Below are 21,680 nucleotides of genomic sequence, written 5' to 3'. Positions count from 1 at the left end.
ATGGCTAAGAAACCCTGTTTAAGTTTTTAAAATGCTATTAAATGTTGTAACATGACATTTCTTTCAAAAAAAAAAAAAAAATAGCATTTTCATAAAAATACACTATAAAAACATGCTATTAAAGGCAGTTTATGGTGTAATGCATGTAGTTTAGATTAGTTTAAATTAGAATATTTCCTGTATAAAAATGCCAAAATGCTTTCCTGCATATATACCTATATATACCCACATATTTGAGATTAGGATGCCAGAGTTCCGTGGTTGATAATCTGTGTAGGATTACTTTGGAAGACCAATAGCAAGTGCTCTTGATGTAGTTGAACGTGTTTCCGAGGATATTCTCATGTGAGTAATTTTAAAACAACTTTCTTTGTTTCCTGCCATTTTTCGCAGATTAATCATTCGAAATGTACTTGATGCAGACGAACAGCAAAGAAACGTATGTTTCTCAATTTGGGATCGTATAATTATTTAGGCTTTGCTGCGTCGGATGAGTACTGCACGTCTCGTGGGATCCAGTCATCGGAAAAGTTTTCCGTGAGTACTTGTAGCAGTCGTGTCGATGGGGGTAATGCCTGAGGCTCAGGAGCGGAAGTTGAACATTTCGAGCGTGATTGTAAGTTTTATACTGCTCTGATGTCGCGAGCGCGATTGAATCCGAAGCTCTCTTTACTTATTTGGCTCTCCTATTTCCTGATTGCTTTAGCGCCTTGGCACTTGGAGAAGATTTTGAGAGAGCAAATAGTTGAGGGGCAATCTATAACACACAGGCGTGGAAGAAGATAATCGTTGTTGTAGAGGGAATATACAGTACGGAAGGCGATCTCTGCAACCTTCCAGAGCTTGTTGCAACCTGTAAGAAATACAAGGAATGTACTTGTTAGATTGCCGAGTGATCTTTTCAGAATAATTTCACTCTAGTGTTTTTTCAACAGATGAACTAAGCATTACCATTGCTCTCTCCTTGGTGTTTGTTGCAGGCATATGTTTACTGGGATGAGGCTCTCAGCATCGGAGCAGTTGGAAAAATGGGAAGAGATGTCTGTGAATTATTAGGCGTCGACACTGCAGATGGTTATATAGCTGCATCCGAGGTTGGTACTCTTGTTCATTTTTGTTAACCTAGTTTTCGCTTCTTATGTCCTCGCACTCGCATCATTTTCGCTTTCACCTCCAGCTGCTCAACAGATCTATTATTATTATTTTTTGTTATTAAATAATAATAAAAAAATTATTTTTAATTTCTGACTTTATAAAAAAATATTATTAATTGTTTACTTTCTTAATTTCTTTGCATTTGCCCTTTTCCTTCGACTTTCTGAATGGGTTCCATCACTTGGTATCACTGGTTGTATGGGGACTGGGTTGCTCTTTCTTTCTCCCTTCTATATGGGTTCCGTCCTTGCCATTGAGATCCATTCAAGCCCTAACTCCACCACAACGCCACCGCTGCTTCCATCCCCGCCACCACTTAACTTCATTGTGTAGGTGGCGCCACTTACTGCTTCCATCCCCGCCACCACTTCACTTCATTCTGTAGGTGGCGCCACTTACTGTTGCTCTTAAATCAGACCGTTCTTAGGCACCCTCTGTCTTCGCAGGTCAGATCTACGTGCCCATGATGACAACTCTGCCCAATGATGCACACTCGAACGATTTAGTTGCGATCATAGTGGGCTTTGACGTTAGGCTGACGTAAGCCTGACATCAGAAGGTACAGCTGTTGGGTCTATCGATTTTGGGCCGGTCTCTTGCCTGGCTTGGGCTGGGTGTCAGCCTATTAGGCTGGGGTGGAGTGATTTGGCTGGCGGATGGCCTGTTTTGGGTGCCGGGCATTCCACTCCCGGTGGACTTGCTCTTACAATCCAGCAAAAATTCATGCTGAAAAATGTGAGGCATATAGCCTTAAAGACAGTCAGGTATAATACCGTTAAATCTTTATATCGTTACTTTGTAAAATTGTATCAATGAAATATGTATATATGCATCTCCCATTTGTTTGAATACCAGTTGTGTGTTTCTACCTCAGCACTGTTGTATTGATTAGAAATGAATTTAGTTGATGTCATGTTGGTCCGAATTGCTCAGCCCGCGAAATCCGGAATGGGAGATTCGGAGAGAATCTCAATCCGTTGGGGTCTTTGAAGTACAAGTAGAGCAGAGGGAGTGGGACCCCATGCTCACAGGCACAACCACCTTTTGCTATATACACAACATATATTTGCACAACGTCCTTAGCCGTTAGATCAATCTCAGCGGCTGCTGTGAAATTCTCATCATTCAGATGTCTATAATTTAGGGAAATTCCACTTTGATACATGAAAGTTTAAATTGTTGCGATTCATCTCTAGCCATGTTGCAACAATCCTAAGGTAACAACTTTGTCACTTATTTTTAAAGAGAAAGCATGCACTTGCACGCGACAGAATTAGACGATAAGGATGGCATTGAAGTGCAAAGTAATTGATGGGTCTCGCAAAAGGGATGGCAACGGTTCGATTTGATGACGGAAATGCTATATCCATCTTCATAATCACGAAAATTAATCATATTTATAACCGTCAATTAACCATCGGGTATTATCTATAACCATACCCACTAGGTAACGAATTCCCATCGGTTAACGGTTATACCTATTTTCGTTAATACATAAAATATATTCGTTCAATTAACACATGATAATTTAGTAAATATTAATTTCGTCACTAAATATTTAATGTATAAAATGATTTAATGAATGGATCTTGTAGAGCATAAAAATTAAAGTTAAACATTGATAATGTTGGTTGATCTTTGATATCTCCCATAAGTAATATTGGTCTAGATTCTTTTAGATTTTAATTCATATCAAAACTTTTTAACTTGCTCACAACATGCAATTCACACAGTGCAACATTTGTATTCTCAAGGTAATGGATTCAGTGAATAATAAATAAATAAATATATATATTATAATACGATTATATTATATATGATTATATATAAATACTATTATATTATATATAATTCGGTTCGGATTTGGTTACATATATGAATTGAAGACCCCTGTAACCATATCCAAAACCATAATCGAATATTATTCATGGTTTTTCCTCATATCCAAAATATACCCGAATTTTCATACCTAAATCCAATCCATTCGGGCAGTTATCAATGGATATCGATTTCAACGGTTAGAATTGCCATCATCGTGAGACCTCACGAATCTTGTATGATAAGGACAGTGATTTCTAATCCGAACCTTGGACCATCAGCAAGTTTTGTTCAGAAGGGGCGTTGAGGGAGAGTGAAAGGTGCGATTGCACATGGTCCCAAATTTGAGGGGCTCCAAAAAGATTTTCATCTAAAATTTATATGTAATTATGCTATATATTAAAAAAATAATTGCTTTTATTAGCACATTAAAATCTCATTGTGCACTCCTTATAATCCTTATAAGTGTAAATTTTTTTTTCTTTCTAAATATAAAAATTTAGAGTGTACAATGAGATATTTGAAGTGCTCATAACAACACCTAAAAACGATTTTTTTTTTTTTTTAATTCAATTATATAATAATGCTATATATTCAAGTGAAACTTCAAAGTTAGAGTTTTTGAATTTTTTTTCTTATTTGGTTGTTTAAAATTGAAGCGATTTTGATTATTTAGTAAAAGTTATGTTTGTAGCTCTTTTTATTTATTGTTTAATGACATTCAGTGAGTCCTAAGTTAGTTTTGATTAAAGTTAATGTTTTTTAGTATCAGTATATAGTCTTACTTTTTTTGAAAAACTATCTTAAGAATGAGCCCTTTTATAAATTTCACACAAGGCTCCCAAAATCTCAAAGAAGGCGTGGTTCCGTTCTAAATTCTAATGAAATGCCTCTATCGGCAGCTGTTGGCTAATCATATACAGCAGTAATGAAAACTCAGTAACCATACTAAAAAAACAAGGTGATAAAACTATACAAGCAAAGCCTTTACATAAATACGTACCGCGTACAAATAGGTGTCTTGCAGGCTCAACTTTCCCTGGAAAAAGAAAAGAGCACAAACTTCAAACTCTTAAGTCGACATTCGTCATGAAACTTTGCAGATTTGTACACACATATATTGGGAAACACCAGAATAACCAGCTAGTGAAAGTTACCTACGCTACCAATCCTAAACTTTGTCAAGATATATGTATATAGGGAAGACAAAATCAAGATGCAATGAAGACTATTTAGAATATAATGGTAATAATGCAGTATGGAGTTTACATGTATAACAAGAAGGCAATTCATCGAGTATGGGATGAATCGGTGCTCAAACTGTGATTCCTAACACTAGACATCCATGTCTCACAATTTCATTTTATACCGTCTTTTGGATGAGATGCACGACTAATACCCTGCGATACTCAACCTTGTTAACCCTGCCCTAGATCGGCACAAGCCCATCTTGCCGGGGTTAAGATTGGTGAAGGAAGCAATGCCTTCTGGAACTAGAAAGCAAGCTTTCCCTCTGAGCAACTCAGCATTAAAACTTCAACCCTCCTCGATCAAGGATATTGTAACAGCAGTGCCTGACCTCTTAGACTCTAAATCCCCGTCCTGGTTCTGCAGGAAAGATAACATCAGGAGAACATCACCTCCACTGCCATCCAATCTACCTTTAAAACACCCTAAGAGAACTATACAACTCTGTACATTTAATCTCAACTTTCAGGCGTCCCCCTCTCCTAACCACAACAATCCAAATTGGACTACCAAAATTCAACTCCTTGCCTATATCTACTCTGTCATAAACCAACCAGATATGTATATACTTGGACTAACTTGATCAGTTGATCCACTCACCAAATCTGGCTCCAAATAAACGCCACAATTACAGCAAAAAACCTGCAAATGTGCGGAATGCTTTGCAGCATCACCCAAAATCAAATGCAGCAATAAGATAACATAGTTTTCTATATACAACTCTGTACATCATAGAAACAGGAGGCCTAATAGATAAGTAAGCTTAAATTCAACAGAAGACAATCTAGGAAATCATTATATAGATTAGACAGGCCATCAGCTCAAAACTATTCCACATGCTTGGTGGAAATAATGATCAGAAACGAGATATCACAATTGATCCTTCCTGTAACCAATTCTAGGCGTTTCTCTTACCCATTCTGTTCTAAAGGCTACAGCCAAATAAGAAAACAACGTATCTCATCTCGGTCTCACTATGATCAACGGATGACTACAACTAGTCAGCATTACTATCAAAATGAAGTATAAGGATCTGAAATTGTACTGCATCGAAAGAATGAAAAAGAGAGCAAATAGTGCAATGAAAAACAAAATCTACTCATCCAAAATACTACTGAGTTGAGATTTGAGAGTGAAAATATAACCAAAAAGCCCAAACCAGTTTTACTTGCAGGCATGTCTCTTACATTGACATGGCTGGGGATTTTTTTTTCGATTTCGGTGTTTTATTTGCCAACAGTCACAAAAGCAAAAGTCAAGAAAATCCCTTCCCAAGCTTCTGAATTGCACAATACATTTTCCTCCTGGACCCAACTGCACTTATCCCCATATCCTTGAGGTCCTCCAATGTTAACATGGGCAATACCTCATCATCCACCTCATGAATTTCAAACACCGGCGCATACCGCCCTAACCCTAACCCATTGAGCCAAACCCTAACCCCATCTTCCCCACACCTCTCTCTTCCTTCATTCTCATCTCTATCCCCACTTGTCCCTCTGCAATTCCAATCCCTGGCATCAGTATCCGGCGGCCCAGATTGCTCAATACCATCATGGTTGTCCCTACCCTCCGAAATCCTAGTCCTAATGGGTCTTCTACTTCCATGGTAAAGCAGCTCCCTTCCATTGGCACGCCCATCCACGCCCAAATTCTCTGAACTAAGAATTGGGCTCTGCTCTTTCAACGGACTTTCCGAGTTTTCGACATCGAAATCCCGATGATACCCTTCATCAACGTCCTCTGCTCCACTGAATTTCTCGTCCCCTTCACCGCCGCCACCGCCACCTTCGTCAATCTTGGAAGATACCCAATTGGATCTGACCCGTTTGGTGACGTTCGAAGCCCGTTTCTTGGCGTCCTTGACCTTCCAGCTCCCAATGGCAACACTATCAAGATTGCCCTCTCTGTCTTCGCCGTCTAGGGTTTCATGGAACTCCCCAACGGAGCTCAAATTCGTTAAAGGTCGAATCTTTGAGGACTTGTTGGCGTCTTTGCGGTGGTCCGGCGGGAACTTCCACTGCTTGGTGGCGCGGCGGACCTGCGAATCGTACGGCTGGTCTCCTCCGATGTCACCCAATCGGACGCTGGGCCTCCGCTGTCGTTTCGATCCTACCGTCTCGGATGAACCCATCAAGAACTGCCCTCCGCCGTTGATCTGACTCACCGGCTGCGGTTGAATCTCCGCCATCGAATCCCAATTTTTATTTTCCTTTTTTTACCCTAAAATCCAATTTTATATGCTGGGATTTGAGTTTCTCTCAGCAAAGACTCGAACTTTCCGGATTTCTCTGTGTTTTTTTTTTTTTGGTTAATTGAAAAAATGGGGGGAGAAGAAAAGGGGGCTCTTTGGCCTTTGGGATGTAGTGCTGTTCGATGTGCCTACAAGATTGTTCTTTTGGTCGTTTTCTAGAGAGAGAGAGAGAGAGAGAGTTTTGTGAAGTAAATGAAGTGATTGATGAGGAGGGAGAGTGAGAAAGAGAAGGTGAAGGTTTCAGTGAGTGATGAGTGAGAAACTATGGGGGTTTGGGGGTGAAAGAGAAGGCGTGTTGGAGTCTACAGGAGGGTGACACTTGTCACTCTCTCCATGTTATTATCAGATGAGAATGTCCCATTGACCACAAGATATCTTTATTCTCAATCAATCAAAATTTTCATAAAAGAAACATTTTTACTCACCATCATAACTACGATGTATGTTCATAATATATTATTATGTGCCATGTGTTTTTTTTACTTAACTCGTTAACTTTCAAATTAAGTGTTAATTTTTTAATTTTTAAAAAAAGTAACCATAATCAAATGAAATTATACGTGACACTTAATTAGATGTATAATAAATACACATCAAAGTTTAGTGTGACGAGCAAAAATACTCATTTTCATAAACGGCACATGAAATATTATGCTGTGATTCTTTCTTTAAAAACTGTTAACTGACGGTTCAAAAAATTATTCTGTCATGAATTTTTTTTATTAGTTTTTGTTTTTCATAAATTTTTTTTGGAAAAATAATGTTATTCATATACTTATTTTTATTTTTCATACGCTTTTATTAAACTTTTTATCATTACTTTGTTTCAATTTATTCGATCCAATAACTGAAAATAGATAACAACGTATGAAAAGTAAAACTGAAGTTTTTAAAAAGTCAATAAAAGCTGCCTGAAGTTTATCTTGCTTATTATTTTGCCAATATTAAGTCTTTTTTTTTTACCTTTTTTGGTGTATCCATCGATTATCCACTCCAGGTCCAAGATGGATTCCAAATTTGAATGGCAAGTTTTGTTGGTCCCTCTCCATTCCAATGAAAAGAGCGGTGGACCTGTTGCATATAAGATTTTTTCCAATTTTCGTTTGTATGTAAGTCTCTTGTTTGAAGAGAGAGAGAGAGAGAGAGATGATGATTCAAAACAAATTATGTATAAAAATTGCATTTACCATCACATGTTCTCTTGTGATGCAAGAAATTATAATTTCCATGGAAATAATTGTGGATTCAAGACTTTAAGATGTTCCTCGACATTCTTCCAAAATCGATGGATCCATAATTTTAGGTACTATTTGCAAAGAGACTATTTTTACAACTCGAACACGTGATCTTTTAGTCACAAAGGAACAACCTTTCTGTTGCACCAAAACTTGCCCTATGAAATATCACTAGATTAATAATATTAATTCTCATTTTTACAAACAACAGAAGAACAGAAACAAGTAAAAGGGGTATGGAATCTAAAGGATAGACCAAAAGTAAAGAGAATGAGGTTGTTTTCCATCTACCCTCTTTCATTCAATTACATTTAACTCAAGAAAGAACACTGCTACAATCCTTGCGTTTAAAATGAAGTGGGAGAAAGACGCATAGAACGGGTTCAGCATCACCATGGTATCCAAGTCCAATAATGTCAAATGTCATGTCATGTGTAAGATTTTCTCCACATGGCAGAATATTATTGGATCAAGAAGTCACAGGACGATGAACCTGTTTCATACAAGTTGCTATCACGATGTGGACACACGTACTTAAGTGACTTGTCAAAATTACAAAAAGAAAATTTCACGTGGACGTGTCAAAATGTAATTTGTCCCTAATTAAAAATAATCCAAACATAAAAACCAAGTATTTTCGATTCCCTCAAGAAATTTTTTGCAACCAGTCAACTGCAAGTACATCTAAAAGCAAAATAACAGCAGGTACTCAACTATGTCGTCAGAAAAAGTGGCATGCATTGCACACACGAGAAGTTCATGTTATTTGAATTGCATTTTTCCCGTTCATACAAGCTATTGGATCAGAATTTTCAGAAACAAGAGAATTTATATAAATCATGGCCTGTCTTGTGTCCAAAGAATCATTTGTAAAACCTCAGATACGACACTGCTAATTCCGAAAAACAAACTGTGAACCGACGCTACAGACTGAATCTTCATATCTCAGCCTAATATTTTCATTTTGGATGGAAAAATCAATATTATGATGAATGCAGGGTGCCGAGAAACTTACAGCTCTTTCCAAACTCTACACTGAGTAGGCTCCTGTTGATCTCTTTCCTGAACAATTTTGAGTTGCTACTCGTTTCTACGTACATTAGCTTAAGTATGGCGCTTGGACCAAGAAATTGGGTTGACAGATTTGTTTAGTTGCTTCGGTGCAAGGAACAGTCTAGTAAACTCAACTTTAAATGGTTCACACAGTGCAAAGCATACCATGCCGAGGACTACGCTCCAGAGGGTACAAGGTTGCACTTTTCACATATTTCTGATGGTCAATAGCGGCCTTTCTTAGACTTAGAAATGATGTCAGCTTTAGGTTGACTTGCTTCTTTACAATTGAACACATACGCAGTGGATCTACATACCCTGCTCCAATCCTCCTATAGACATAAACAAAAGCACAATTACCACTTTGAAGTGGAACAATATAATGAAAAAACTTGAGATAGAAAACCCTCAACACATTGCAGAACTAAAAATCAGAAATGTACAAGAAAGATAAACCATCACATGACGAATAGAAGTTCCCTACATAAACAACCGAATATTGAGGAGAGCTTGCATATTTTAAGCTCCATCAATGTAATGGAACCTCTTCTCTTACTCTATTTATTAACTTATTTCATGAGTTTAGAGATATTCAGTAGCAACGAGCCAGCTGACTACAAACAATAGTACTTATCCTCTTACTGGGACGGTCATGTAGGGTTGCATCAGAAGTTCCTAACTGTTATAGCGATATGTGTGATTCATAAAGATGTATGACTCAATCTTTGTCGAACTCAAGCTCGTGATAACAGCTGCACATTTTAAAGAATGAATCTGATTTTTTTCATTAAATAAATAAATTTTGTAAGTTACCTCAACAATTTCTCGGATGCAATTCTAGCAGCAGTTACTAAACTTCGTTCTGGTACCCATTGCACAACACGGTTTGGATCAGCTCGAATAGGCGAATGAATTTTGATAAGCTTAACAAAGAGAAATAAAATGTATCAATAACAAATAAGAAAAATTACCCAGTACAAATTATCCATTTCTCTCACATAATAAGCAGAAGGTGTAAGTACTTTTCTAAAATAGACAAACAAAAGACGCTATAGCTCTGGACTCTTGAAACTTTATTTGAACAATTTGCAATTTATTGGCCAAAACAGTTACCATCTGAGATCCATAAAAGGAGGTTTCTTCCTCCATATAGCGCTTTCAAGAAAATTCTACTAATATTGTATATGCTGGTTACAGAATGACAACAGGAGAAAATTAAACACTTACGCCCAAACACTCCATCATCTGGTAGTATGCCCTACCATGTAGAGGAGTATGGCCTTGTCGGGCTTCTGAGAAATATCTAGTCCTGAAAAAATATTTTCAAAATCCTTTTATCAGGTAAACATTTTAAATCTGTGAGAAAGCATTTTGTAGGAGATGTTGGCAGAAAGAGTAGAAAAATTTTCATTACCATTCTTTATATCCCGGATCAACAGTGAAACCATACATATCTACTGAGTCACAGATAGAGAGCCCAAATTCAAGAGCCTTGAGCCCAGTTCCTTTTGCGGCAGAACCAAAGGAAGCACCTAGCAGGAGATATACATGATTTTTTATTGGAATTTCCTGCAGTTTGCAATCAAAATTTGTACAAACAAAACATCAGTACTCTTTGCAGGTAAAACAAATATATGCAGCAACAAGTACTTGGTTGAGTGTTAAGTCAAGACAACAAGTTATTGAATAACAATATACAAACCCGAATCATCTGGTTCATGGTGTCATGAATTGTTGTTTTGATGATCAATACTTCCTTTCTTGACTCTGCAATAACTTTATACTTAGTGTTTACTCCAGTAAATATGCCATGTTTACAACAAAGTGGACCATTTACCATACCGTCTAACTCCACAACTTTATCAAGAGCTTTAGCAGATCCCCTATTAAGAAGCCGAAATGTGCATTTCTTCCCCACGTATTCAGTGTAGTTCTGCAGAAGAACAAAAAAGTGAGAAGATTTCTCAAAGTCAAGTAAGCATCACTATTCCAAACTTCTAAAAAGAATCAGCTTGACCTGAATTGGTGCACCATTTTCTCTAATAACAACATCATAGCCATCAATCTCCTTTCCAAACCTTGTTTGCAAAAGATCTCCTGAGTTTCCAATCACAGCACATCGGCGAAACATCCGTGGAACATATGGTGGTGTTGCGGGGAGTACCAGTGAAAGTTTTTCCACGCATAATGTCTTGTTCTTACAGCGGTTGCTGCAATACAGAAATACAGTAAATCAACTACATGTTCATCCAATTATTTTTCATTCTGAAACTAGTATCTAGAGCAGTACTAACAGGCGATCTCCTTTGTTAATCCTACGCCACGCATAATCCTCCCATCCATTTGGTAAAGAGTCAATGAACTCCCTGGTCAGTATTGTGGTACTATTCCGCACCTGAGCAATCAACTCACTGAATAACAAATCAATTGTAAAGCATAAAACAAAACCAAACTTAACATTGAAAAGATCGAGACAAAAAAGAAGAAATTGATTTCAACATGCACAGTTGCATATCTCATTTGATGACATGGTAATGTCAGATCACATATCTCTACGAGTGATAGAACACTAACCTGTTCCCATGTAGCCACAGCCTCACAAAGATCAAACTCATAAGATAAGCCTTCAAGCTCACCGGTTTTAATATCTTTCTGTTCACACATAAAATTCAGAGAATAGATTAGCCCACGGGAGCGACTTAAATTAGTCTACTACCAAAACAGCAGGCAAATAGATGCCGAGACATTCCAACTTCTAAACAATATTGCTTAAAGAGACTATGAATCAATACAAAAAAAAACTAGTTTAACACCCTTTCTTTTCATTTTAAAGATTGCGGTATCTTATCCCTATTCCCAACTCAAATGCCAAATACACGCATTTTCAAATGCTGAATATCTCAACCGGGAAAAAGAACTCACCCATTTAGGAATGGTGTCAGCAGGAAACTGCATTATGACTTGACAGTAATCTTTACCGAGCGTGGCTTGCAAACCTAATCCATTTGCAGCCTGCATCACAATCATATGAATATGACATCCCCAACATTCCGAAATCTCTCACAACACAAACAAACCCCATTTTTTAGTACCTCAATTCAACATACATTACCATGTTCTACCAACCAAAAGACATAATTTTTTTCAGAACACATACTAAAAAAGAGCAGAAGTTTCAATTGGTACGTGCACACACACACACACACACATATAAAATAGAAAAGAAATTTCCAGACGGCTCACCACACACTTCTGGAAACCGGTCTGCAAAGAATGCAGCGCCTCCACATCTTCTTCCGTAAGCCGATGCGTCTCATCTGCATCACAGAATTCCAGCCACACACATAAACATGCACAAAATCAAAACTTGTACAGAGAGAAAGAGGGGAGAGAGGGGGAGAGAGAGAGAGAGAGAGAAGCATACAGAGATCGGCGACGCCGATGATGTAGATGAGAATGGCGACCAATCCGAAGAGTACAGAAACCACGAACGCCAACCGCAAAAGCCTCATCGGCTTCGAAAGCTTCAAACTTTTTGGCGACGCGAAGCTCCCTGCGTGTTTCTGATAATTTGAAGATCTGGTTTTGAACTGCTACCTCTGAGCGAGCGAGCTCTGGATCTCTCGAGAGAACCCGCCCTGCTTTCTTGCTCCTTGTGCTTACTGTGCTCCGAGTAACAGGAAAGGAGGACGAAGAAGACCCGCGTAATTGCAGTTGTAAGTGGCCCAGTTCAATGGGGCCCAAATTTACGGGCCGGACTTTTAGCTTAATTGATGTGTGGGCCTAGGCCCATGACACCTTAGACTAAGCTAAATTGTAAGGAGATTTGAGCACGTCAGTCATCGCCTTGTGATCTATCGTTAGAATTATGGTAGTTTTAGAGTTCAAATTCTTCTAGGGAAGATAATATCGTATGTATTAATTAAAAAATAAGAAGCAATCAAGTGGGCTCTTCGAGCTTTTAGTCACATTCTTAGTGAGAATAATGAACGAAAAATTCGAAATGCCACAAAGATTTTAAAACATATGTAAAAGATGAAAAAAATCCATCATGATTTTGTGTATCACCATGAGCATCAACTTTTTTTTGGTACAACGGTATATTTATGTTACAAGGAGGGGGAATAAATTGGTATCAAACTTGTCATTTCCGAGATTTGAAACTAAGACCTCTTACTTATAAGTAAAAGAAAAATATTACTAGACCATAATTTGAAGTCACAACACAGACATCAACTGTTAATACCAACTAATGTGATATTACTAGACCATAATTTCGACCCGCTAACGATCAATTTTGACCCGGTCGTATCTCCCTCGTCCGACTTCTGTTTTGGGTGATCTTCATGTCCATGGAAAGGTCTCGACGAGCCTAACATCTTGGTGTTGTTAGATTTCCCATTTTATCACCCATTTTTTCAGGTTGAAGCCACAAAGAGCCAAGGGTTTTCCGGCGAATTTTCTCCTTTTTCGATGATTTCGAAAACTATTGCCATTGATCCCCACCATGAATAGACTTACCTCAACCCCATGAACAAATCCCAAGCAGTGGTGAAGGCATTGAAGCTCGTTTGGAGGTCGAATCAATAACACCCATTTCAAGGGTTTCCGGCAGTCAATGCAGTTTTCATGTGTTTTACGGCCGAATTGGACTTCGGCCCAAGTATGAAAGTTCTTCCCCTTGATGAGTTCTACCTTTCTTTAAAATTTGGTAATTTTTGGAGTTCGTAATTGGGTTTCCATTGCCGAAAACCGCCACCCGCGACAGCGCGTGCCCAGTTGGCCGACAATGCTATTTTAAGCTAAATTAGATGTCCTGATTTCATATTCGAATCCACTTGATGTGATTTGATTGTTTGAACCTAGTTTCATTATGGTACATCACTTGATCATGATATGAATTAACGATCCGACCATTGGATCGTCACCAAACTTTAATGCGTTATAGCACATAATATTTGAGGATATTAGGAACTGACAGATCAGGAACCTGACATACTGATCTTCTCAGATTGATTTCCTAAGTTTGTAAAACTAAACGTCGGCCGTCACGTAATTTTAGCGATTGTCGGAAATCCAACCGTTGAATTGTTCCGAAATTTTAAGATATTGTTCTAAAAAATTAAAGAGACTTTTGAGAAGTTACGGATCAGAAATCTGTTAAGCAAATCTTTTGGATTAAATTACTAGGGTTGTGGACCCTACCCTCAACCTTGATTGACAGTTGACTTTTTAGTCAACCAGCTTGAATTATTCTAACGTGTCGTTTATCTTAGTGTGTTGTTGAGATTCATGAAGCTTAATGGGCTCATCGTGATGACGTGTGTCTCAATTTATGTACAAGTGGCACCATATTGAGTTATACTTGTTTATTAAATGTGATTTCTATTGAATTGTTATTTTTATTTGTAGCCATCGATCTATGTGTATTAATTGTGATTCGACTGTAGTTTGAAAACATTCATGAAAGGTGGTTTGGTTTGTATGATTGGTATGATGTGTATGATTGTTTTTATGACGATGTGAACCTAGAATCTTATTAGAAGTATTATGTAGAATTTTTATGCTTGTATGACAAGATAGTTAGTGGACATGAGAAGTTGATAATGTAGGTGCTTACGTTGTAAATCATAGGGATTGAGGTAAGGGTAGATTGTGTGTTGAACTGATTGTACCAGGTAGGAGTGTTACTTGAATGGTCCTGCTTAGTATATCCACAATAGGGGACTGCACGTATTTTAAGGGTGATCATGCTTAGGATATCCGCAATGGGTGATCACCGCCTGCACGGTTAGACTATGCTTATGGTCCTGCTTGGTTTATCTGCAATGAGGGACCATACGCATTCTAGAGGTGATCATGCTTGGTTTATCTGTGATAGGTGATCACTACCTAGAGCTAGGACGTGGTCCTACTTAGTATATCCGCAATAGGGGACCACATGTTAGACTATGCATATAGTTCTGCTTGGTATATCTACAACGGGGGATCATACATATTCTAGGGGTGATCATGCTTGGTATATCCACGATAGGTGATCACTACCTAAAGCTAGAGGATACAATCACACTTGGTATATCTACGATGAGGGGACTGCTAAGAGTGATCATGCTTGGTATATCCGCAATGGGTGATCACTACCAACACGTTTAGATCATGCTTATGGTTCTGCTTGGTATATCCGCAATGGGGGACCATATGCATACTAGGGGTGATGATGATTAGTTGTACTTGGTACATTTCGATAGACGATTTTATTTTAGTTGGATTCCGTTGAGAGGTCTAGAATCCATACTCTTGCTCATTTCCACAAGGTTAGTCCGGCCTTAAATTCAAGTGAATAGTAATTGCTCACAATAGGCATCGTGTTTATAAATTAGATTTACCATGTTATTGTTTATAATCTAAGTGGGGAATTGTATAGACTTCTTTTATTAAATTTTGTGAGGTGATACATGATCTTGTTGATTGGTTAACGTAATCAAATGTTAATATCGTGCCTCATTGATTCATGGAATTGGTTGATTGAAGTGATTGTTGTATGATGTTGGATATAATTGCATATAATTGTTATTAATATGATTAGATTAGTTAATGAATGTGACTAGAGGAAAATAGTGTGCTTTGTTGATCCTTTGATATATTGCATGTTTTGGATTGCGATATTATGTTGAAAACATAGTGATTTTATGATTGATGGAATGTAAATCTTGAACGTCATGTAGGTTCGTTATGTAGCTTGAATGAATTAATTCATGCTTATCAAGTCCAAATAATTGATTAATTAAGGAATGATACGTTTTCCTATTAAAACGTACTGGGCTAAGTGTCGGAGTTTAGTGAATAACGAATTACGTATGGCTTGATCCCTATTTAGGGTATGTAAGCAATCTAATGAGGAGGTTAAATGCAACCATAAAGTATATGAAAAAATTACTACGCATTTGGACCTTGAATGGTGCTTTATACATAGCCGGAGGCGAGGTATGTTAGAGATATGGGATTTTGGTGACATCATATGTCGATCTTGGATGTATATCAAGATCGAGGCGTGACACTACATCTTGTTGAATTGTTCAAATTATTTTCTTTCAATAATTGGTAGCTACAAATATATTATATTTTAGGAATTAGGGTTCAATTTTTATTCTCTTCACAACTTGCATTTTTTTAATTTTAATGTAACATTTTGGAGTACATCATTAATTAATCTAGCTTGATGAGAAATTACATATGTTTTAGTGTATAGGATAAATATATACAGATGAGGTGGATTCATGACATCACATTTTTTACATAGTTTTTGACACGTTTTTATGGGGTTCACTCCGTAATATATTTTAACGATCCGAACCGTCAATTTTTTAGGACACCATTCATAGATCATATTTGCAAAAAATTAAACAAATCCAAAATCATTAAGACATTTATTTGCAATGAAGAAAATAGAATAATACGGTTCTACCAAAAAAACCCTAAACCCTTCATCCAACGATAATATGGTTTCAGATTTTGGTAATTTTTTGTAGATATGATATATTTGAGAGGAGACTTAAAATATAAACGATTCGAATTGTTGAATACATTACGAAGTAGGGTTCACTAAAATGTGATCCGACCCTATAAAGATATATAGATAGTTACATATGCATGTGATTGATTGTATCATTGTCGAACCAAAATTGATATACGATTCACCGATTCAAAGTCGCATAATTTGAAATGGGATGCCCGACAATTGTCATCCCCACAATGAGATCTTCGTACTTGGTAGCTGGAGGCACAACTTGAAAGCAGCTTTCTCGCTAGTTTCTAAATAATTAACGTAATCATGATTATTCATGTCGATAATTATCCAGAGAATGAAGAAAATTATCAAATCAAATTCATTGACATCAACTTCAAGTGACTAGCTAGCTGGTCATAAGCGAAACGTATTGATATGTATACATCTAATTGGGCTGGCATGATGGTCTACACATGAGTAATCACGTATCTGTGACTGTACTGCTATAGCCAATATGAACACGCAAATTATGTTAATCATTAATTAAGTTGTGATTGGTACACTAATTAAGGGAGTAGGATTCTCTCTCTTCTTGTTTTCCCTCCCCTTCCATCTCTTCCTATTTGAACAGTCATGATTAAGCTACGTCGACATTTTATATTAATTTTTTATAGAAAGAGAAAAACAAAATAGAAAATGTGATAAGAAAGAATGGAAAAAGGAGGGGAAAGAATCCTAATCCTTAATTGAGCCTCTTGTTGAGTCTCATCAATCATATATGTGTGTGTGTGTTATGTAAATGTGCGTGCAAATCACACATTGACATCTGACGATGGTGATCGGCGGTGACGGTGATGATGAAAATCGTTTTCAATTCAATATCTAATGTTTAGTAGCTATCTACCCATAATGGGTTTAGGGTGTGAAAACGATTAAGATTTGGAACCCCAAGCCAAATTCAAACTCTTAAGAATAATTATATGAAATGAGTTCACCTATGTAACGTTCCAATCTAATAATCCATTGTCATGTAGAGAAAAATTTATTTGGCAATGCAGTATAGGATAGAGGACACATATGGTAGTGAATCCATTTCATGTAAATCCTTATCTCAACGGATGTATTAATCCATAGAGCCACTGACTCAGCTTGCATAATAAAGGTAAACAATAACAATGCATGCGAGTGACATAACTTTAGTCCCGCTTAAGGACCTTAAAATGAGGACCGGGTTAGCAACTCTTTTATAAGATCCCTTGGATACATCCAAGGAAAGATATAGTTTACCAGCTGAAGGCTTCGAGGGTTAACAACTCTAATATGAGGACCGGGTTAGCAACTCTAATATTATTTCTCAGCATCAAATATGTCCATGTGTCAAATATACGAGATGTTGGTTTACCTAGTCATGCTGCATTCAGATCTGGACGGGGCATGCATTGTTATATATATACATGATCATGACGCAAAAAGTTAAGTGAAGTCTCCAGGTGTTTGCCCACCTACGTACACGGCAAGAAATTATGAGATCCGGCAACGAGTCATGCGTTCGTGCAGCTCCAGGCACAATAATACTCATCTATCTCCGTCTCTGATTTGTTACCCCTTCCCATTTTACAAACACCGGATTCCAAGTGTAGTAAATAAGACGCTCTCTTACATGGCACCCTAAAACCTCTGTATCTTGCAAAGAAAAAGCAAGACCTAGTATTTTGTTTGGATCGAATACTGCATTACGACTTATTGCTTCGCCTGTTCTTCTCTTACGGGACTGATTCTCTCTTGCAATCAAGAAATAGTCTTAGGGGCTTCACTTGTTTTATAAATGTTTACCACGTAAATGTATACTATATATATAATAAATATTTGCTACTTAGTGTTATTAGTTATGATAAAGTTTCTTCCTGCATATATATGGCGAGGAGAATTATCTCCTTTCGTAATCTCTCTCTCCTTCTCTCCTCTTCTACTTGAACGGTTATAGTTAAATTACATCAACATCTTATATTAATTGTTTTATAGAGATAATAATACAAAAAATATAGTGTGAGGGAAAGGAAGGAAAATGAATAGAAATAGAAGATGAGAGAATCATACTCTTATATATGAAGCTTAGTTTGCCAAATGTATTATTTTCGCATATATACAGAGCTTAGTTTGCCGCCAAGTGTTTTTTTTTTTTTCATGGGATATGACAGATTTAAAGAGTGTCGACCTAGCTAGCAAGTAAGCTGCGGACCTAATTATTTTCTTTCTATCTTCTTCTAAAGTAAGCTGGTATGATAGATGACGATTATCTTTTAGTTTAGATGTCTGACTTGTCACAGCAAAGTTCGCATAAATGTATTTTATACGTGCACGTAGCATTGGCTTTGCTAGCTGGAGAGTTTGGGAGCTAATGCTTTCATTGTTCCACTAGAAGGGGACAATGAAGATTAATTGTCTAGAGCGTCCACTTACTATAATTAGTGAATTTTCTAGAACTTAGTGGAATATGGAAGTTAGAAACTAAGAGGTGTATTCAATTAAGATTTAAGAGATTTTTATAGAATGTAATTGATTTAAAGAGACTATTTAGTACTCCGATTTAGTGATATTATTTTTCACTTGTAAGTGAGAGGTTAAATTCGATTCTCGCCAATGCGAATTAGCATATTGTGAGGCTAAGCTCATCCCCTCCCCCTTAGTATGGATAACATCAATTGTTTAAAAAGTTAATTTTAGGAGACTGTAATATTTTGAGTGAACTTACTCAAATTTTCAAAGAGAGAGGTGATATTTTTATTTTTTTTAACAAACGATATTATCTACAAAGGGGGTGGGAAGTGGGCTAAGTCTCATAATAGGCTAGCAATAATGTGATTCAAATTTGCCTTTGACAAGAATCGAACCTAAGACCTCTCACCTACAAATAAAGAAGAATATCACTAGACCATAGTACTAAATGGTATGTGAGATTAGAGAATGCTTAAAATGCACTACAAAATATCTCAAATTCCCTCAAATTCCTCAGCTTTTAAAATCTTTTAAAATCAATTTCTAATTGAATTTATACTTAGAATGTTATCAACTCCTTTAAATACTAATTACATTAGTAATCATACTGTTTTATTGGGGCCGAAAGTGGGAAACCCGCATATTTACATATTTTATAAAGATGAGATGAATGAAATATGAAAGGGTTCCGTTGATGTCTTAGTTCTTAAGGATAATAAGATTCAGATTATCCAAAGTTTGATTTTAGATTTTTGGTGTGGTGTTAATCTTTTCCGAGCTGATTACCTGTGGAAGGAGAAAATTTTCATTGTGACCGGAACACGGAGGCTACACCACGTATTTTTATATAAGTGGTGGGAAATTTTATTTTTTAAGTTATCAACTTTTTAACACACATATCTCACCATTTGTATAATGACATGTGGTGTACCACTCTGTGTACCGTTCACATTGAAAAATTTATCCTTGTGGAAGTGCTATCTTGTTTCAGCTGTGACAAGTGGCAAATGAGCAATGGTTTGCATACCAAACAAAATTAAATTTTGTAGGCCAACATTTCCTTTGATGATGGGTCATGATTCGATAAAAATGGCAATGTGTGGGTGATCATTATTTAGATCAAATTTTATATATCATATAACATAGTTCTTGATGATTGAATTATTATTTAAGTATTGATTAACATGCTTATTTTTTATTGATGACATCAAGTGATTTGCAAATATGATCTAAAAGGTTGGTCTACCTAACATTACTCTGTGTGTGTGTGTGTGTGTGTGAGTTCATTTTTGCTCACTCCACCTGACTGAAGGTGGCCGTTGAAACTTACCACCCCTCCAAAATTTGTCACGTGTCTATTTTTTTTTCTCTTTCTAAACAAACGATGTTAGCTACATTAAAGGGTGGGAGAGTGCGCTAAGCCTCACAATGGGTTAACAATAATATGGTTCAAATTCGCCTTTAGCGAGAATCGAACCTAAAACATCTTACTTAAAGGTCAAGAGGAATATCCTAGACCGTAGTACTAAGTGGCATCACATGTCTATTTAATAACCTATTATTATGTATGCATTTAATGAAAATTTGTGTGAAAAAAAACTAATTAAATGAATTAAAAATAATAAAACTTACCATTTCTTCTTTTTTTTTTTTTTATTCTCTCTCCTTAATTAATAATTGATTGCAATCTTTAATTTTTCTCAACCAGTCCTCATTCCTATAGTCCAGTAAGAACAAAATATTAAAAATAAATGTATCACCGTTTTAGTGTAGATAATATCGTTTATTTAAACAAAAAAAAAAACTAATGCCCCCACCATAGCAGAAAAGAAAAGGGAAAAAAAAACCGAGATGTCCTATAACAAAATTGAAGAAAGTAATACTTCAGTGCTTGGAATAAGATAGAAGCTAGGATAGGTGGAAGATGTGATATACAATCAGCCTCGTTGATGTATTGTTCCTTTGGTATGGGGTAGTTATTCCTTTTCTTTTTCTGCTATGGGGCGGGCGTGAACTTTTATTGTAAAATTTTGTTCTTACTGCAAATAATGGCGAAGTCAAGAATTATTAGGAGAAGAGACAAAATTTAAAACGATAAAAGGTCCTTAAAAAATATAAATAACCAAATTCTAAACATGAAGCTATTATTCTAATGTCATGTTTAAAAATCTGTTATCAGGTATTATTGCAATTAGTAAATCTCAAACACAACACACAAACACAAATAATAACATCCCGAACCAAAAGAACAAAACCGTGAAAAACATTAAAAACTGAGAGACAACATATATATGACTAAATATTAGAATGAAAACGGTACTTGGAGACTGAAAGAATAGAAAGAATGCATGTAAAATCAACATGTGAATTTTCATGAAATGCTAAAATGCAGATCCATCAGTCATTGACATGCATGCCCTTGGAGCACTTGAGAAGTTGGAAATTTCATCAAGATTAGAAGCGGCTTATCCAATTGATACAAATGCAAGCTGCTGGTCAACTCTGCCAAAGAAACAAACAAAATACCTTTTTTTTATCTTAAAAAAACAAAAAAAACAAAACCCAACAAGCAGAAGAGCAGAAATATTAAATATTTGGAGAGAAAAGGAAAAAAATTAAAATGGGGATGGACCGTGGTTGTTGGTGTTCATGAACGCCATAAGAGATCTTAGCAAATGGGGGGTCACAATCACAATTACAATCACAAGAATCCATGAAAGGGTGAGAAGAAGATCGTGTTGTTGTGGGCGTGGAAAAGTAGAAAACCGAATCGTTCCGTGCAGGTTTAGAGGAATCAAAGAGGCGGATTCTCGCTCTTAAAGCCGATTTTCAATAACCAGAGATGCGATTACACCTCATTGCTCCTATTTGGCTTTGCCACTTCGTGAAGACAATATAGGGTAGAAGGACTAGA

The 21,680-nt window shown here is 36.7% G+C and overlaps 2 protein-coding genes across 4 annotated transcripts; both read right to left on the bottom strand.

Annotated features, from left to right (window-relative positions):
• Positions 1 to 350: 350 nt before the first annotated feature.
• On the bottom strand, positions 351 to 7,336 carry LOC103958261. Of its 3 annotated transcripts, none has more exons than XM_048589041.1 (4): positions 5,409 to 7,336; positions 3,977 to 4,012; positions 952 to 1,881; positions 351 to 853 (listed from the first exon to the last, which is right to left on the bottom strand). In XM_048589041.1, the coding sequence occupies exon 1, from the start codon at positions 6,410 to 6,412 to the stop codon at positions 5,477 to 5,479; it is 936 nt and encodes a 311-aa protein (XP_048444998.1). In that variant the 5' UTR covers positions 6,413 to 7,336; the 3' UTR covers positions 351 to 853; positions 952 to 1,881; positions 3,977 to 4,012; positions 5,409 to 5,476. The 3 variants fall into 3 exon arrangements, with proteins under 3 accessions (XP_048444998.1, XP_018505645.2, XP_048444997.1); XM_018650129.2 differs by having other exon boundaries at positions 952 to 1,177; XM_048589040.1 differs by lacking the exons at positions 351 to 853; positions 952 to 1,881 and having other exon boundaries at positions 3,777 to 4,012; positions 5,409 to 7,335.
• A 1,092-nt stretch (positions 7,337 to 8,428) lies between these two features.
• Positions 8,429 to 12,324, bottom strand: LOC103958260 (sialyltransferase-like protein 2). The gene is made up of 12 exons (XM_048589039.1): positions 12,188 to 12,324; positions 12,007 to 12,080; positions 11,686 to 11,775; positions 11,338 to 11,415; positions 11,058 to 11,158; positions 10,781 to 10,973; positions 10,606 to 10,696; positions 10,466 to 10,530; positions 10,178 to 10,332; positions 9,991 to 10,072; positions 9,577 to 9,686; positions 8,429 to 9,095 (listed from the first exon to the last, which is right to left on the bottom strand). The coding sequence occupies exons 1-12, from the start codon at positions 12,273 to 12,275 to the stop codon at positions 8,909 to 8,911; spliced, it is 1,314 nt and encodes a 437-aa protein (XP_048444996.1). The 5' UTR covers positions 12,276 to 12,324; the 3' UTR covers positions 8,429 to 8,908.
• Positions 12,325 to 21,680: the final 9,356 nt, after the last annotated feature.

Source organism: the organism of the source record quoted next, unplaced genomic scaffold, assembly GCF_019419815.1.
Source record: "Pyrus x bretschneideri cultivar Hongxiangsu unplaced genomic scaffold, Pyrus_bretschneideri_v1 Contig3, whole genome shotgun sequence".
Classification (NCBI taxonomy): Eukaryota; Viridiplantae; Streptophyta; class Magnoliopsida; order Rosales; family Rosaceae; genus Pyrus; species Pyrus x bretschneideri.
The sequence above is the reverse complement of the archived record's forward strand: the minus strand, read 5'-3'. Positions and strand labels throughout refer to the sequence as shown.

Coding starts and splice junctions, on each gene's coding strand:
- LOC103958261 (XM_048589041.1), bottom strand. CDS start 6,412: ATGGCGGAGATTCAACCGCAGCCGGTGAGTCAGATCAACGGCGGAGGG.
- LOC103958260 (XM_048589039.1), bottom strand. CDS start 12,275: ATGAGGCTTTTGCGGTTGGCGTTCGTGGTTTCTGTACTCTTCGGATTG. Junction 11,159..11,337: donor CTGTGGCTACATGGGAACAG/GTTAGTGTTCTA, acceptor TTGATTGCTCAG/GTGCGGAATAGTACCACAAT. Junction 9,687..9,990: donor AGATGATGGAGTGTTTGGGC/GTAAGTGTTTAA, acceptor CTCTTTGTTAAG/CTTATCAAAATTCATTCGCC.